Source organism: Platalea leucorodia (assembly GCF_965183815.1).
Source record: "Platalea leucorodia genome assembly, chromosome: 9".
In the NCBI taxonomy this organism is placed as follows: domain Eukaryota; kingdom Metazoa; phylum Chordata; class Aves; order Pelecaniformes; family Threskiornithidae; genus Platalea; species Platalea leucorodia.
The window spans coordinates 20,380,386-20,399,744 of record NC_138831.1 but is presented as its reverse complement, the minus strand read 5'-3'; the positions used below and the strand labels follow the sequence as shown (position 1 = coordinate 20,399,744).

Here is a 19,359-nt window from a genome sequence, read left to right as displayed (position 1 = left end):
ATCAGTGCATTAGATATTTACCTGTCTCAGATCACCCAGTGCAGCCTCTGTCTAGGAAACAGCTTCAGTGCAGGCCACTATAAATCTGCACTCAGGACTGTGGGACTCATTTCACCCTCCCACAAAGAGCACTACTAACTGCTTATGTTGAACAGGTCACATAAATAACATGCCAACTAAAATATCACTTTTGGAAAGCGAGTATGATCTTGGACCACAGTAGCAACTTTCACTGTACAAATACAGAAGATTTCTTCCCAAAGTAAACCTAGCTGAATTACTCTGTCATCTTTCTTGAACAGTGTTAGATTCTACCTGTTCAGTTCTTTGAGAAAAACATCACAGGACAGATCCAAGCATGTGCATAGGTAAAGTGTACTCCTCCTAAGCACAACCCTCCAGAGCATGTTCAGTGCCGTTTCTAACAAGCGCTCCTGGCTGTGCTGGAGCTGTACCTGCATGTGGTACATATCCTCAGCAGTCTCCCCCACAGAACTGTCTGTTAGGATAACCAGGTTCCCTGTTTCGCTGGAGGTGTGGGATGACAGAGAGGATGATGAGTGTCGGACTGAACCAAGCAAGTTCAGTGGGCTGGAATAAAAACAGAGACAGAACAAGGACATAATTATTTTTTGAACCTGTGTTTTAATTTGTGAAGCCTGATTTTTTCCAAGCTAGTAAGTACCTGCAGTTACCTACTGCTTGAGGTCACCTCTAGATGTCAAACACTTTTGAAAAATCAGGCTGAATAAGCTTAAACAAATCCATAAATTCAGTAAATACGAAAGAAGTGACAATAAGGGTACATGTAAGACAACATAGTATGTAGGATGTAGAATTTCAGAATCCAAAGCCAGGTTAACATCACGTCATGACATTGGGTGCGTATTTGTTTTGTTTATAACGGAACATTCTGAAACCACTCTCATTTTTAATGCTGAAGTATGATGAGTGGGAGCAGCTTAAGAAAACATTCCAAAGGAAGCCAAGCATGAGACACACAGGTCAAAATACAGTTTTCCTTATTGCATCTGTTGGACCTCAGCATTACTGTTGAAGGCAACTTTGTAGCTGACAGTAAATTAATACAGCCCAGCTGGTGTGCGGGCTGCACCCTGATCTCACTCATTAAATTAATTTTTTCTTTGTCACTCTGAATCACGTACACAAATACATATTTTGTACACCACAGAATCTCCCTAATTTGCCCTAAGAACTAAAAAAGGCTTTACAAAGTGAGGAATTTTGAGGAAAAAAATTTTATCACACCTAACACCAATTGTCAACTGCCAAGCCACTAAAGTAGTGTAAGAGCTACTCAATTTTGATAGTAAAAAGAATGTCACCATCCTGATTCATGTACTAAAGACGTAGTTTCTTCAGCTCTTCATGCCAGGCTTTAAAAACAGCTCAGCTATGTGGACCCACCAAGAGAAATAAACACGGAAGAACAATTAAAATTTCGTAACTTCAGTGACATTCCTGTCACTGTTTTTCGTTCTGGCATGGATATGTACGTTTTAAAATAAGCAATTTTGGCTGGATACAAAACCACTGTTTTGCCCTGAAAATCCCAATTTTTATCCTCAATCATCATCTCAGTATTTATAGATGGGTATTCAGTTTGAATAAGCATCCACATTTTCAGCTATTTCTGTGAAGACTGAGCCATCTTTTGGTATTCTCATCAAAACACCTTGGCAGCCTTTCTTATATGTGGGTACTGATTTGATCAGAATTACAAAAAACAATGATGTGAACAGTTTTTGATCCTTAAAAACGGGTACATACTGAGTTGGGTTCTAAAATAAGCAATGAAGTTTCCCTTTTATGGTAGACAAGGACCCGTTTATTTGCTGTTTGCATAATAGAAGTAGGAGAAGTTGGAACCTCCAAAGTCAGATTGAATCTGGAGACCTGAGTAGCAGATGTGTGTTTCTGCCTCTACAGTAAGTAAAGTGATGGAGTAACACCTGGAGGTGTTTAGCATTTGCTGCAGATTGGATTTCTCAACTTTTTGATTCCAATCCTCAATCAAACTTTAATAATTAGCACTGAATGAAGATGAAAGACACTTCTGCCAAAACTCATCCTGCTCCTCCTGCAGTACTGTTACCGCTTCTTAGATCCTTGAATCTTAATGCAACAGTGTGCAGAGATCCTAGATATTTCAGTAGAAAAAAACAGGGTACCTGTGTCGATGCACCAGCTTTATGCTCTCTGGGCTCATAGGTCCATGCGAAACCAGAACATTGCTGCGTGGTGTACTAGTGCCAGAACAGGCCGGACTCAGCTTATCCAAACCAGGTAACTCCTGCAAAGGAAACATACTTAAGCTAAGTTGGTCATGGAAAATTACAAGTGCGTTTCCACAGGATAAAGAGCTTCAGTGCTTTACAAGCCTATTCTCTGTTTATTTCCAATAACACTTCCTAGCCCCATTTCAGGAATTTGGGAGGAAATTAGAGGCATAGTGTGTGTGGCCCAAATTACAGCCACCTCCATTTTTCAAAAAAAGAAATGTGGACTCAAAAATATAAATCTTGTCCAAACTCTCAAGAAAGGTAGTGAACTCAAACTGGCAACTGTGACCTGTACAGATCTCATCTGCTTTGAAAGAGAAAGGCCATATTTTAAAACTCTGGTGTTGTTATTTCTGGCCATCCTTGCATAGAGTTCACTCCTAGGAATGGAAGAAAAAGCCTCCAAGTTAGAAGCTACCTCAGAAAATACATACTCCAGTTGGAAAGTAAAGTGCTAACACACACATTTCAAAGAATACTTTTACATTATAGAAAGATATCCTTTAGTTTGGTTGCGATAATGTTCAAGATAGTGTCTAGGTATCCATAAAGATTTCACTATATCAGGAAGAGGAGAATGCACTGCAAATTTCTGAGACCCACCTGGCAAAGATGTCTCAAGTATAGTTGTCACGGAATGCTAATGTACAGCAGAGCACACATAGAAGGAAAGGCATCGTTCCTAGAGGATGACTGGTATATAACAGGTGGTGTGAACCAAGCTCTGGAGGCAGTTCCGTTGACTATACAGGAGCTATAGACCCATAAGAGTGAGCGTCCTGATCACCAGAGCTGGATGACTAAAGTAACCAACAGGAATTTCTGTCGCTGCCTATATAAAAACACTTCTGGAGGGCCTAATCCATGTCATGCTACTCCAAATTACGGCAGTTCTTTTGAAGAGCTCAACACCTAACGCTTTCTGTTAATCTTTCTTCCTCTGTTTTACATCATTTTCTACTATGTAAGACAGTAACTGAAAATTAAACTTTACAATTGTTTTGTGATACCACAAAGAACATACAAATATTAAAAATTCTAGTTTAAATTAAATGCTAAGTTAACAGACTTACTAGGACTTCCTTCTTGCACAAAAGTCAAGAATTCTTTTGATAATTTGGCAATCCAGTAGGTTCAGTCAATGCTGTATCAGCCCACTTCTTTTGTGAACCGTACTGCAACTGACAGAAGTTTAATCATAACTCTGAATGATTCAAAATGGGAAAAATTACTGTGAGCTTACATGGTACAGACTGGATCGCATCATCTGGAACTGGTCTATCAGTTTCTTATGCAGAGGACGCATTTCTGGGTGTACAAATTTCTCATGGACTGCCAGACCCACTCCTAAGACATGTACCTGTTAAAAAGAAAACATAACATCACAAAACCAAATAAATCGTGTCTAAGAGATAGAATAGAAGCCTGTTCCACAGTTCTGTCAATGTGCAAGAAAGTACTGTAAAATATGCCACTGTTCATTTCCAAGACTGCTGATAATTAAGGAAGCCTAGGAGGCCTGGCAAGTTCATATTACATCAACAAGCACTTTACGTGTGAGACAAGTACATTTGTGTCATGTTGGATTACTTTTGTTAAGAGAGAACTGTAAAAAATTACCAGATTGATTCTCTCTCCAGAGTGAATGGCATTATGTCCTCACACAGATAATTCCTTGTGATAAAGAAAATTCCTTCCACCCGGTGTCAGAGAAGGGGTCAAAGTTGCCAACAGAGATTTCTAAAAGGAGTTTCTGATAATTGAGCTGAACAGTGGCAGCGTGGCATGCATAGTCACTCTTTCTGTTGCTCATTGTTTATTTTAAAAGGTCACTTTTTCAAAGGTCAAACGTATAATATTAGTGATTGAATGATATTATATAAGGTCTCAGATGAAAGAAAATAGTAATGATAGCAGGCTTAAGATGTATATAATTCCCTACATGATCCAAAGTCTGTACAAACAATAACTAATTAATCTTCAGACATCCTTATGAGGGTTGAAGGGAGATAAGCATTATCTTTATTTTACAGATGGGAAATCTGAAATGCAGTTAAGTAATTTGTTGAAGAAATGAATGGCAGGCTTGAAACGTGGCAAGATGTCCACTGGATAATAAGTGGAGACAACAAAATTCATGTACTTTTAGCTGAGCTTCACCTCATGTCCCATAAGGTGAATGGCTTGTTCATAAACTCCTTGGGCATCTCCCCCCTCTTTTTTGTTTAAATGTACTTTAGATCTCCTGTACCAAATTTTTTTGTTTCTGAATGCATCTGAAAACCAGTACCTGCTCCTGCATGAGTTCCTTGAGCTGTGTGATCTTCTCTGCATCTCCAGGGTGCTTTGTGATATAATCTTTATCAAAAAAGGCCTGTAGAAAAAAAAAAGCCTTCTGCTTACTGGAAGATATTTCATTGTGACTTGCTGTCAAAGGATGAGAGGACAATGTCCAAAAATCTTAGGAAAACTAAATATATGAAGCTAACAGCAGCAGCTCAATTCTATTGCTTTTAGCACTCTGGGATCCAGGTAGAGCTGCAGTACAGTTTTAGCAACCTTGATGATTCTGTTGATTCATGAATCCGACCAAGTTTCCCCATGTGATAGTGATGAGCAATACCAGTAAGCCTTGTATCATCCAGTTATTTGTATTTCATATAGTTTCTTTCACATAACTGGCTAAAGTTAAAGTAATTAAGTGAGTAAAGTGGTAACTAATGTAAAGCAGAAAGAGTGTTCTCTTCACAGCTCCCTAGGGAAGACATGTCCCACACCCCTGGACCACTGCTGCCACTTTGCAGTATTTCACCCTAGACTTACCTTTTGCTGTGCAGAATTTAAGTAACAGCTTGCCAAAGATTGTGCCAGATAACATACTGCATATATGATCATTTTAGGGTTACAGTGAGTCTGAAATTAGGCTAGCAAAGATAATGGTTGAGTAGCACGAATTAGCGGCTTTTCCTGATTACAAGCCCAATCAGTCTCAATTACTATGAGTCCCACTGCCTCTATTGCAAAATGGATTTATAATGTAAGCAGTATGAAAAAAATCTTCACTCTTTTACCTGCCAAGTCAGGATTTCCAGATAAGCCAAGTTTCATTCTTGAGAAACCCCACTGTCAGCCGTACCTACTTCAATGCGATATCCCAACTCCACCTTTGGATCCTCCTGCTGACGTGTGGCTATGCAAGCACTGATGCAGAATAACCAAGTAGGGGTTTTAACCTCATATTGAGATAATATGCATGAAAATGTCTTATCTTATTAAGTCATACTCTCTTTGAAAGAGAAATAGAAATAAAATTGAAAAAAGATGATGCTAATTTCAGAAGCAGAGCCTGGCTTACCTCCTGGTATCGTGCAATTCCCCCATTAACAGCTGCATCAATCACTCCATTCAGACACATGCTGAGAAGATTAATGTTACCATGCATTTGTTTATGCTGGTACTGGCTGATCAGTGTTCTCAGCTCCTGGTTTTTGTTCTCAACCACTTGAATGGCGTTTTCCAAAGGACTTACTTCAACCTCAAAGGCAATAAAATATACTTTAATTCCATGGACACTTCACTGAGATTTATTATCTTCCTTGTAATGAAATGATAGGATTGTTCAGTGATCTTTCTTAGTTTTTACTGCTTTCTAGAAAATTAGCTACATTAACAAACTTTACTGTTAGCAATGCTGTATTTTGGGTCACTGAGTTGCAAAAAACTTTCTGTATACTGAAGACATAGCAACAATGCGATTATTCCATCTTTTTGGCACTGTCTCCATTATAGTGTCATGTTCCCTCACATAATTCCTCTGGTTATATTCAGCAATTATTTAGACTAAGTGATGGAAAAAGGACATACTTAATCATTGGTAAACTTCATCATTTTAAACTGCAAGATTTCAGCCAAAGGAGTTTTAAGTTGCCCATCCCATGTCCTCAGTAACATAATTTCAAACCCCAATTACAGGAACTATGAATGTTACCAGTTCTCTTCTCTCGACTTCAAACCAACGAGAGATCCCAGGCAAACTGTGAGTCAGGGTCAGAGTGGTACGTTCAATCCACAAGCTCTGCAAAGAGTAATTGAGGATGAGGTACGCAGTGCATCACAATCACATCATCTGTACTCTTACTACAGGTGCTAAGGGTGTAAAGTTCAGAAAAGAATATATTAACCACCTGAGCATTAACCTACTTTGCAGAACGTCATGCTGAAAGTCACTTGAAAAACAAAACCAGAATTCAGTATGCTCTAAAGCAACACATTCAACATTTCTATTAATTTTTAAAGGTTGACCACCAATTCTGTCATGGGAACCAGGAAGACATTGTGGACATATAGGGCAGTGAGAAAAAAATTCCAGCCAAACAAAAAACCCCACCCATCCTTGCTTCAAAGTGCATCTCTCCTGGCATTAAAATAACTCACCTTTAAACTGGACAATGCTTTAATCGGGTCAGGTGTGTAATCACCAGACTCAACAGCTACTTGTTACTTGAGTTACCACAGTATCTTTGGCCATCAAATCAGGATTACTTGAAAGGCTATATCGGCGTGAAATAGTAAGACGGTATTCACCTTGAAGAGATTAACACTTAAACACTGCTTATTCACCACTACTACCTTAAATTCATTCTCCTTGTCCTTTGGGCCTTTGTGGAAAGGCCTGTCATAGCGGAATTTCCGGATGTTGTTGACTCGGTAAAAGCTCTTTATGCGATCAGGGACACGGTCCATTTGCAGCACATCTATATTGTCTGGGATGGGAGTCACTGCATAGATCTGTAAATCTGTAAATTATGTAGTCAAAGAAAGCTACGGGACATCAAACAGGAAGGCTATCTCTACTGTGGAAATAAACAGGATGGTGAATTCAGAAAGCCATGCTCCTCTTTGTTTCTAACACTCTTCTTTTGCAGGTGAAACAACAGAACACTAGACTAGAACTACTAGGACAGTCTACAGTTATAGTACCTCACAGCCTGATTAACCAAAGAGGAAGATACCTGAGGATGAGTATGTAGTAAGACATCCAAAATATCTATAGCAGGGAAAATATCCAGTTCCTATTAGTTTTAATTAGAGCTAGGTGCCTCATTTGTGCAGGCACTTTAGTAGATCTTGATGTATTTAGGTACCTAAATATCTAATATTTACCTTTGATAAATTTCGCCTTAGATACTTCAGCTTTGTCTACAAACCAAAGTTGTCCTAATTTCATCAATTTACAGTCCAGTTTAATTAAACTGATTTAACCTCAGTGTTACAGACAAGATCTCTGCAAGCATGAACAAACCAACCAAAATACACATATGAACAACCCCTCTGTCTATGAAAGCATCAGTGTTATACAGCAATGAAGAGTGAAAAGCATGTGTTATGAAAGACAAGTGGGAAACACCAACCAATTTCAGGAGATTCCACTTGCTGACAACATCCTTATGGTTGAAGTCCTGCGCAATATCCCTGCTGTTGTCACGCAAGCCAAACAGTGGTGTTCTCATGACTAAAATCTCCAAAATTCTCTGCAGACCCATTAAATGTTATGTGGTTCAGTCCTTAAATGTACATAGTGTTGTATTGGTTGCATCAAATCACAATACAGATTACCAATGAGAAGAATGAGATTCAAAGCCTTAGGTATAAAAGAGTTCAGCAGCTTAAAAGGAAGGGAGACTGCAAAAAGTAGTAATGATGTGAAAAATATACATAATGGAAAATAACACTTTGGAATTAAGATCTGTTCCCAACAAAATGTTCTCCAAAAGAAGGTATCGGGAATACTTTTAATGACACAAAACATGCATTATGGCAATGCTGTTGGTAAAGGTTAAAACATGGTTGTGACCAAGCAGATGTGACCAAGCACAGCTATTTCCCTTACACATTGAGTATGACCTCCATTACTCCCTGAATAAAAAGTGACAGTTCTCTACATAGTGCAATGAACCAGTTAATGTCTACTGTAGAGAGGTGTATGGTTTTGTCCATAGCCAGCTCTACCTAAGCCACTTAGGAACTGAGGTATCCAAGTTGATGACCTTTTCAATACCTTCCTCCTCTGTCCTGTACCACAGTTGTTCTGATCATAGTTTGCCCTTTCACTGAAGGATACACTGGGCATCACACTGCAATATAGAGTCATCTGGGTGGTTTGGATGCTGCATTGCAATGGCTTGTGGGAACTCACTCAGCATCCTCTGCTGGAAGGCTTCCAGCCTCTCATAGTCGTGGCCCCGACACACATATTCTTTGTTCTGCAAGAAGGACAAGCATAAATTAGTCTTCCTAAAAGTAAGTTACATTCTGTTGGCTTTTATCTCATTTTAAATTTTACTGCTTCCAAACCAAAGATAAATGACAATGTCAACATGTTAATGTGAGACTAAAATGTGCATTTAACACAGCTGATATATTTTATTCCTTCCTTTTTCTGTACAGTGTATTTCATCAAGAAGTGATGAATAAGTAGACTACTCCACTGATCTCTCAACACAAAGATGCCACTGATCCGTACATATGTAGCATTCAGTCCTGTTGTCTTTTCTAATTTGCCTTTCAGACAACTGAAAAGGGACTATTTTTTAATTGGACTATACTGAAACATATCAACCAAAACTTAAGACTAAGTCACCAGCTCAGCTGGGAAAGCTGCTGTCAAATACAGTTTACACCAGATGGATAAAAGTCCTGAGGATTTCACAGCAGAGGGAGATACATGTTTATCAATTTATCAGTTATCCTTAGAGAGAAGTCGTAACAAACTGTTCCCAAAAAGAATTGTTTAATCATTGCTGTATTTTCATAGCCATACAATCCACCTCTGATCATGTTGAACAATACATCCTCAGGAACCCCCCTGTCTATAGTGGAGCAATATGGAAAAGCCCTACCAAGAATTCTCAGTGGCCACTTCAGCCCTAAAAGCACTTTCCTCTTGATGAACAGAATTTTGTTTCTGCTACTAATGGAAAGCTTGAATTTAGATATGCCTCTTGAGGCAGTAAACCACTTGTGCAGCGTTCTGCTTTTTGAGCCATCTCAAAACTTTGAACAGCAAGATACAGGATTTCTAAAGTTCTTAGTATCATAAAGATTGTATTCCAGTGTCTTAACCGTATTATCACAAAACACAATTTTGATTGGTGTTAATGTCTCCTGATGCAAGACCAATCAAAGAAGGCAAATTCTCTAATTCTGGTAGTTTTAACTCTCATACACATACTAACTAGAAGTAAAGGGAGATCTTTCACCTTCATAAAACAAAGTATTTCAAACAAGAACAGTTCACCCCCTTCTATTTCTTGCATTTAGAAGCTGCAGTATATGAAATAATGTTTCGTTAATTGCTCTGGAAAAGGGTTCTGACTGAGCAGTTCTTGATCTTGCAGCAAAATCAAAGAGAAAACAGCAAAACCCGATCATAAAACACAGCCAGTTATCTTTGGCTTTGCATTTCAACTTTATGGAACAGATCTCATGTTCCAGCTGTGACACATGTCACTTTGTATGCATCAGTCACAGCAACCAATAACTGGGAGAAAAATTGCATGATGAATCTTGACAGTTCAGTCTGTAATGCCCAAACTTTGCAGCTATTATTAAATTTGGATTCAGTCCATGTTTGAAGGTGAATCTCTTCATGACACTTACTGCATTCTCTATTTTAGCTTTTGATTGCAGCAATCCAGAAAACTGTAAGCCTATAAATAAAGTTACTGTGATTCTAAAAATAATGCCCTGAAAACACCTCAAAGCTAAATTTAATAGACTTTTCAGACAGATGCCAACACAAGATCTCAGAACATGGCTTGTCAGGCCTTACTTGAACTTCTGGTAGGTGGAAGACATAGACAGTTTTAATTTACTTATGTAGGAGGGCTAGAAATAGACGCAGAATTCATGGAGTGAATGATCAGTGACTTTTCTAGACAAAGGGTCTTCAAAATCAAAGATGTAGAAAAAAGCGGTTATTTTCTGTCTTAAGCTATACAGCAATAGAAAAATAAATGAGAAAAGGGCATGGAGTTATTTGATCACTTGAAATCACTCCCATATCCATTTGAAAATTTTAAATCCATGTAAATCTTTTTCTTCTCTAGAATAGCTGCTTCCAATCTCTTTACAGTGTGATCCATGCTGATGTGATTGCTAATGGGCTTAGTCTGTGCTTCGCAATGTGTATGCTGTATGGATCATTAGAGAGAGAAAGGAGGAGGATGACTTTTAATGAGATTGCTACATTAGTAATCTGCTATCAGAAGTACTGCTACCAAATATAATTGCAGAATTAACAAGGATTATAATTATGTACGCTCATGTTCGCTGTTAATGTCTCCAGCCAAGTATCCATATTGTTACGCCATTTTGCAAAGAGTAAGTGCTGTGCACTGAAAACTCACGCAGTGTTGAACACATAGGCCATGCAGGATCCAAGACAAAACTGTAGGATCCATAATACAAGAAGATAAGCTAGATTCACTGATATTACTTCAAATGTAGGAACGCTTATGTGCCATAATGACTTTGCTGTCATTCATTTTCTGAAACATCTGTTGTCAGATATAAAAAAGGAAATTGTCAGTTTCCATGAAAGGGTGGCTACTGCTTCGTACTACAATGCTTGTCATTTCCTCAGATTCCTCTGCAGGTGTCTTCTACACACATGATTCAGGCTGCTACGTTATGGCACTGTTCAGCTTCACCTTTGAGTAACACGAAGCCACTGTTATTGTCACCTTGATTAACTCCAACTTGCCTTTACTTCCCCGGCCCGTGTTTCCATAAAAGACTGTAATGAAACACTAATGTTTAAATCCTAGTTAAAAAAAAATACTTAGTAATCAGAGGGAAATTTAAGAGTGCAGTTTTCAAAATGGTACACAGTTTGGCTTTTTGTAGCTTCTTACTGTACAACTCAAGAGTGGTGCCATCTCTTGTCAAACCATTTCTTTAAAGAGAACACTAAACATGCACCTCCAGTCCTTGAAAGCACGCTTCAAGTTAGCTTGTCCTGTCAAGCTAGATGGCATCTACCATCGATTTTCAGACAGCTCTTACAGCAGTTGTCAGATTATATTCCTTCCTTGCTCTCAACTAGCAACAAGACACCGTATGAACAAGTATCCATTTTAAGTTTGATTCCTCATTAGGAAAAGAAGATAATTTCACTTTTTAAACGGATTGCAGACCCAGCTGATCCTGTATACACCAGCAGACAATAAGCTCAAAGTGAGGACATGTCCAGAGAAGCTGCTAAGCTTTTTGTTGAAGAGAGAGGGAATTTTTGCTTGTAGATAGCATAAGAGAATCATCAGTCTGGTATTAGAATCATTCTGTCATGTGAGACTTTTTAAAGCGTGATAATTTGAGATGATGAAAATTAGTTGAGTAATGACCCCACATTGCTGCAATACAGCGTTTTGCTTAATATAGAGGCAATTTGTGCTGCATCTGCAGATCGTCAAAAATACACATAGGCATGAGTCAAATTTCTGATCTCTGTTCCTAAGAACGTTCCCAATGGACCGCATCCTTCAGTTCAGCCAGAAAGCTGTTTCTACTTGTGCAGGCATAAAAAAATAAGCTGAATGGCAGACATCATATCTCCACAACAAAAATACAAAGCCTGAACTGCTACTTTGAGCCTGGTCACTTTGTCATATTTTGTATAAGTCTGGCTTACCCGCAGGAAAAACGGGAATTTCCGACCATAAAAGCCAACTCTGAAGAACTCAGGTTCTAAGCGCTGCTGTTCCATGATATTATCGTAATAGGTAGCTTCCATTTTCTGTGAAGGAAAAAGATAGCTGCTGTAAGACCCTTAAAGCTGCACGTAAAACTTTAGAATCTCAAGACACATTGAAATAGCACATTACTCTTTTGCCCCCACATTTTTTTATGAAAAGACTGAAATTCTTTTAAAGATAAAAATTATTAATTGAACAGTCTACATGGTGGAACAGACTATAGTATCATCATACTCATTTTACATTTTTGGAGATGACATATGAAAATTTTTCTGTTGTATCTCATTTTATATTAAACAGGTCTTGCATGTAATTTTCTTTGCATTGCAGAATTAATGGCAAAGCTGAGATTAAGATCTACGTTGCCTGGCCCACAGTGTCCTATTCTCTCCTACAGCTCAAAATCTATACCACTGTCTGGAAAATTATATCAATTCAATTGGGTTTGCCTTAATTGAGTTGAGGGGCATGAAAAAGGATGAAACAAAATTAAATCTTTTACAGCTCTGTGCACCGGTAGGTTTAACATGGAAGAAAAAGGGGGTTTGGAAAAAGTAAAATGACTTTTCTCTAGTTCCAATTATTAGTTTTGTGGCACTGTGCTAGCATTTATATCAAGAGTGGGATTTCAAGACCCCTTGCCAAACTGAATCTCAGCTGAAAGGCTCACAGGAATTTCACTATAGCAAAAAGATAGCTTTTTAAAGAGCAGAATCAGCTTGACATCATTGCTTCCACTGCAGGGAACCCTAACAGCCACTTCGACTTAGAATATTGCATCAAGGTTTTGTTCTCGGTTCCCACACATATTAATATTAACTCCTTTTCTGAAATGGAGAAGGTCCCAAAGTCATTGCAGGAAGAATGAAGGAATGTGTTGAATGATGTGAATGGCATAGAGGAAAACTCTTTACAGTGGGGAGAAATGTAAGTCAGTTCAGGTCAACACAGATTTAGGAAACTTGAACAGAAAACAGATCACACACAGGTGAGCGAAAGGATGAGGCGAACTGGTTATACTGATCAGCTGAGATGCTCTTCACCTGCCAGCTGATTAAATCCAAATAATAAAGAGGCAGCAAGAATAGCTAATTTACTGATGTTTTAGGAAACAAAATCTTGATGCACGACTTCACTAAGCCTTTAATTTAGTTTGTTTACTCATCATTCATGATCACTTTACCGATATGGTATTTCCTGTACACCAGGATAAATTTTCACACTGCTCTGTTTTAGATGTCTGCAATAAGCAAGTGCACAACCAAGATGGTCACCCGTACTCTCTTTAGGGCCACTTTGAAGAAAACAGGTTCTTCAAAAGTGCAGTTCGTGAGACCTAGTTAGACAGATATCTTCAAATATATCAGTCAGAATATATCTGACTTTTAAAGAGAATTTAAACCACTGTGTATAAGAATACATCCACATAGCATAAATCTTAAATTTGGATATATGCATGCTACCCGAGGGGACAAAAGCAGATTAACTATTTTCACATTCATAAAGCTTTTAAATAACAACCAGAACTTCGACTTTTTCTGATTAAAGCACAATGCTGCAAATGTGCCCTGATTTCATCATGTGTTTGGTTTTACCGGAGGACTGGATTCTTGTAAATTGACAAGAATGCCAAAAACGTTGGACTTCTCCATTGTTTCTTGTTCCTCTTATGTCAACTGAGGCACAAGCTGTCCTTGCTATTTTTGGAATTAAAATGAAATATCAATATATAATTAAAAAAAAAAAAAGATATTTTGTGCAAAAAAAAAGTATATAAACATGCAATTGCAATAGCAAGCCCAGCTCCTATGTGTGTGCTGTCTCCATATACCCATGGAAGTTTACTGCTAGCAGACTTAGGAATTACTTCAGTGGATCTACAAGTCATCAAAATGAATCAACGGGAAAAGAATCAATGTAAATCCGTGGAACTGTATAGGGAATAGTAGTATTTTTTAAATTCAGAACGTTCTGACAGAAGAGCAAAATTCCCTAGGGAATGACATGAGAGTCTGCAAGGAGAGCAACTGCTGCTACTTACCCGAATCCAGCTGAGGCTCTGATAATCATAGAGACTTTCGTACTGTATGGCCAGTTCTCTGCACAGCGGGATTCCAAACTCCCAGCTCTGCGAAACCAAAGCAAATCACACTCACAGCAAACAGAATGTTATTGCCAACTCAGCTGAGAAGAATATGGAAACTCAGTTTTGGGAACTCATTTGGTATGAAATGCCAGGGATTAGATGTGAAAATGCAATGTGATGAAACAGTTTCCATTAAATATCAGATTAATTCCTTCCTCAAGATGGTAACAGAGGCATATGTTCCATTGAAATTACACACACATACTGCTTGTTACTGACAGTTCACTCATGAGACTGGGAACTTATTTGGAGAAAGAGCATACAACTAACAATTTGTCTTCTTGTTAGACACTCCTTCAGCCCACCCCCAGTATCTCCTTTGCTTTCTGCACTAAAACTCCCTGGAGTGAAGAGTTAGGGCTTAGCTCCCCAGCAAAGCACTCCCCTTCCCAGGGCTGCTACTTCCTACTGAAAGCACGAAACTGTCAAGCAATGGGAAACACTCAAATACAGAGACAAAACATCCTCAGAACTGACCTGCATTATTGCACTGAGTGAATATCCATATTCAGAACCGAAAGCAAAACTCATTTCTTCAACTTACAGTCTGCATACAATAAATCTTTTCTAGCACACCATACTCATCACCCTCTGAGGTAAGGAAGAAAGAGACTGAGTGTGGGCATGCCCACATTGCAAGAAAGACTCTCCTGTTACCTCACTTAGCTTTTTAGAGTGCTCATTTTACACCCTTGAACTGAAATTTCCTCTCCCATCATCTTTTACCTGCATAGATTGGAAGCCTTTTGGGGGAATGACTCTTTCTTACCATACTTATGTAAAGGATCTAGAACACCAAAGTCTCAGTTGAACCTTTATTGGATTAACTTTTATGCATTACTGGGCTAACTTGCCAGTTGTTTTAACTGGGACTCTGTTGTAGTGAAAACAAAATTAATGTGGGAGTTAGACTATCACCTTAAGTTTTAAGAATATTAATAGCAATATTGTAAATGATTGGTAACAGCAATTAACAGTAATTACGTAAAATATTAGCACTTAATATGGAAATAGTTTTTCTGGTTACAGGTACCTTCACTTAAAAAAGAGAGTATCTACACTGTTTGATTTAGTGTATTAGGTACTTTACAATGCTTCCCTTTATGCACACATATTTGTAGTGTCTGTTCTCTTATCCTTAACAGCAAAGCTTTTTTTCTCCGAACAGCAAAACCAATAAGTGTAAGAACTTTTTTATTAAAAGGGATAGTTGTAAGAACTAAAAAGGCAAAAATTATGATCCTACATTTCTTTAGCTTCAGTTAATTGCAAAAACTTACATAAGAACTTGCTAAATAAAAGATTCTTTCAGAATCAGTTTGGATATTCTGATAGTATTAGGAGTTTGGGATGATGGGAAGCCTGAGATTTATTTAGATAAATACAATACATACAATAGGAAATGAACTGAAAGACCAGTTACTTGACTACTCAGAATATTACTCAGGTTTTTGTGATCTCAAATATACAGGATTTTTGCTGTGGGTTATCAAAGTCCATGGAATACAAACTGATACACTGAATTCGATCAACACCATTAACCAGTTAAGTGTTCATATTTGAAAACACAAACACCATTGCATTTTTTATAGGTTTCAACATTCTTTACAGAGATATTATACATAGATTTTCAGTCCTTAGCTGATCTATATTTACTTGAAAGAATGGAAAACTCTCTTCTAAAACATCTGGCCAGGAATAAATGGCTTTTGTCACACAGAGCATGAGCAGAGTCTCACTTCCAAATGGGATGCTGTGGCTAAAGCCTACGTAATTCTCTAACCTGTCTTCCGGATAAGCAGCAGAAAGCTAGCTTGCTGTCTTCCCCTGAGGTGATCCTAAAGATGTAACCTTTTCATGCTCCTTTTCTGATGTGAATTAAATTAACAACATGTAACCATATCTTATTTCTCTTTATACCAGCTCTTCTACATGTACCCTGATACTTTTCCTGTCATCCCAACTCAGGCTTTCTCTCTTTGTTTCAGTTAGATTTCCACACAGAGAAATTCTGCTGTGCTAGCTGAATATTCTGTAGATAAAAGATGAGATAGAGAAGCGAGGAAACACAATATACGGGTAACTTCTTAGAGAAAAAAGAGAGTTTGCAGTTATTTGAAAGGAAAAGAGAATGAATGGGTATCTGAGTCACTGGGATCCTCAGTTTTAAAATCTGTGATGTTAATGAGTACCATCTTCACAGTGTAGAAATTTAATATGAATTCCATGTGCTATGCAAGTGTCACTTCCCTCTAGAGCATCATTCTTTCTCCCTTCTAATAATTTCCTAATGTCTCCACTGTTAATTTCCCTCATTAGTGCTTTTTCTTTTGCTGACGTCTGATCTGTTTGCATGTTCTATGTTATGTCCTTCACTTGAAAAACACATTCATATGACATTTATTGCAGCTTTCTCCTATGGCACCAGCAACTCTCAGGTGAGCGTTACTGACTGCAGAGAAGGCAGCACAGATAGAGACAGTCAACATTTATGAATGGCAACTTTTATGTACTCACATCCCAATGTGCAGATTTCTTTTGGAAATATGATTCACATGAGGGTGCACAAGAGAAATTAGTTCGAATGTTGGGTATGGAGCACATGATCTAAAAATGAACTGCTTTGGAAATACAGCTTTGCGTCTCTCACAGCACTTGGCTGGTGCTAAGGAGAATACATGCTGCGATGCTGTGATGGGAGCTGGCCAGAATTTTTAGTTAATAAAATCTGGCAGAGAACTGGACAGAAAAGGGTTGTGTAGTTTTCAAGCTATTGATGTCCAGAAGCATGATTAATCGGGTTCAAACTGTTCCATTCACAGTCTTCTTGAACTAGAAAACCTTGAGTTTTAACAGACAAAATCATAACTGTGAGTTAAAAAAAAAAAAAAAAAAAAATCTTCATTTAAAGTTATGCACATGTACACACTGCTGACGGAGCCATAAACCAATTCAAAGCATAGCAGAAATCAGCAGGAAGGAGCACACGACCGGAGTGAAGGCTAAAAGGGCTTTGGAACACCCCGTTCCTTCCCAACACAGAGCTGCTACTGACAATACTGAAAATGGGAGTTACTCAATTCTGCACCCCACCGCAGCGCTCCAGGCCTGCCATGGGCCATGCCACCACTCCGTGCCCTCCACTGGCATGCCCTTTATGCCAAACTCGCAAGACAGTCTTGTGGCCATAGTTTTCCCCCATTCCTGTGCTGAGAAAATTCTCCCATTAACAAATGCAGAATTTTTACGCCCTTTTCATGCTGCTTTGACCCCCTTACTTAGTGGAACATGCCACGAGCAGCATGAGACACTTAACTCTAGAAATGCAACTGAAGGACACAGAACAACAAATTCTACTCTTCAGGATCTGAGGAGGGACCATGTTAGGGTAGTGCAGAAAGAAACTATCAGAAACAAGTTGAGGGAAGCAAGTTTCTTCCATTCCCTGAGCTGTTCCCTGTTACACAGCAACAGAAAGAGTGCTGAAAAGCAGCAGGAGGATTTGGCTTCTTAGCATCTTTCATTTCCACAGTTTGAGTGACATAGACACTGCTTAAGTGGATTATTTAGTCATTCAGCTACCATTTATAATAAAGGAGGATTAAAACAAAGTCAAGTAACTCCAAAAACATCCAGTGGGGAAAAAACCTTAAGAGGTTAACACTCTATAATCTGTTAGGAGTTTTATAGCAAAATTACATCCATCAAGTTTTTACTCCTCTTCAGTGCATATATGGATTGCCTTTTTTGTCAAAAATACAGGCTCATTTGTTTTACCTAGTCTCTGTATCATCTTTGTCTAGTCAGACAGTACAGTACTGCAATATTTGTACAAGTCAGTAATTTATTTTTTTTAGGTGCAGTCTGAAGAACCCTGAAAATTTCTGAAACTAAAAAGAGAACTGTAGGCAATATTATTATGAAAGAATAATTCTGGCCAAAAAAAAAGAAATACTTCTTAATTAATCACTTCCTCATAAACAGGCCATATCTTCCTACACACAGGAATCTGACTTCCTTTTGCAGGTTCTGTAGAGAATGTCTCTGCCATATGCAACTTTCCATTATCAGGGCTGGGAAAGAATTTTCTGGAATGGCAACCCCATATGAACGAAATTACATTTGTATTTAATGCCACTGTCATTGCCATCACAGGCAAAAACAACAATGAGGCGCACATACAGATGTTATCTTCCAATAATATAAGCTGTAGGAATTTTTCTACAGAAGGGAGAACTTTGAAAATATTCTGACAGATGATATCACTTTTAAGGTTCACCTCTGAAATGTTCCCAAAATGCTATGATACAAGGGACTAGAACAGCTACGCCTGCAGTAATTAAAAAAAAAAATTATTGTAGGAAAAACATACCAAATATGTGAAATTGAAATGTATTGATTTTCTTTTTGTGTAGTGGATGGAACTGCACTTTAATTGAAAGCTACTTTAAAATAACAGTGACACTGAAAAGACTTAAGTCTTTTTAATAAAAGGGCTCCTACAGTGCATTGCCTGCCATTTATTTCTATAGGTTAGAAACAAAGCAAGTCCTGAAGTGAGTCATAACACAGAAATTTGCATAGACAACTACAAAATGCAATCCCACCCCCCAAAAGCTAAGGAACTTAGAGCTTTCTGCCATATCAGGTGATCCACAGTTTGGTTTCAAGGTATAAAAATGTTTTGGTGTTTTTCCTGTTGGCCTGCCTAAACTAGTTCCCAATGTTACGCATAATGAAATATCCGTATCCATTTTCTCATCTGTTTTTTTGTCCAGAGAGCCAAGAAGCAATTTGTCAAGTTATAAAACCTTTTGATACAAATTTACTTCCAGACTACTGAACTGAGATGATAGGCTTGCAAGCCCCAAGTAAGTCAGGAAAAGGGAAGGAAGCTGCTGGAAGAGAGAAGAAGTTGGCATACCTTCCCTTTGTTGAAGTAATGGATAATCTTACGGCACAGACCTTCCTTACGTTGCCACTCTGACTGAGATGGATAATGCAGGAACTCTCTCAGAGGTCTGTCCTCCCACTGAAGCAACTCACAGTACAAAAGCAAAGTAAATGCAGCCTCTGTTGGAAATGCAGTTATTGAACACTGAATCAATGACAACAAATAAATATAGCCAATAGGTTGAAAGGTCACTAGACCTGC

The 19,359-nt window shown here is 38.3% G+C and overlaps 1 protein-coding gene across 1 annotated transcript in view; it reads right to left on the bottom strand.

The window, feature by feature from the left end:
- DOCK3 (dedicator of cytokinesis 3) overlaps positions 1–19,359 on the bottom strand; it is a gene marked incomplete at both ends in the record, with an annotated part of 219,664 nt that overhangs the window by 12,369 nt on the left and 187,936 nt on the right. The window contains 11 exons of the mRNA XM_082321208.1: positions 456–591; positions 2,193–2,314; positions 3,547–3,663; positions 4,594–4,677; positions 5,659–5,838; positions 6,292–6,378; positions 6,933–7,099; positions 8,425–8,566; positions 11,995–12,099; positions 14,100–14,186; positions 19,129–19,277. Coding sequence (XP_082177334.1) covers positions 456–591; positions 2,193–2,314; positions 3,547–3,663; positions 4,594–4,677; positions 5,659–5,838; positions 6,292–6,378; positions 6,933–7,099; positions 8,425–8,566; positions 11,995–12,099; positions 14,100–14,186; positions 19,129–19,277 — 1,376 coding nt within the window. The remainder of the gene's footprint in view (positions 1–455; positions 592–2,192; positions 2,315–3,546; positions 3,664–4,593; positions 4,678–5,658; positions 5,839–6,291; positions 6,379–6,932; positions 7,100–8,424; positions 8,567–11,994; positions 12,100–14,099; positions 14,187–19,128; positions 19,278–19,359) is intronic.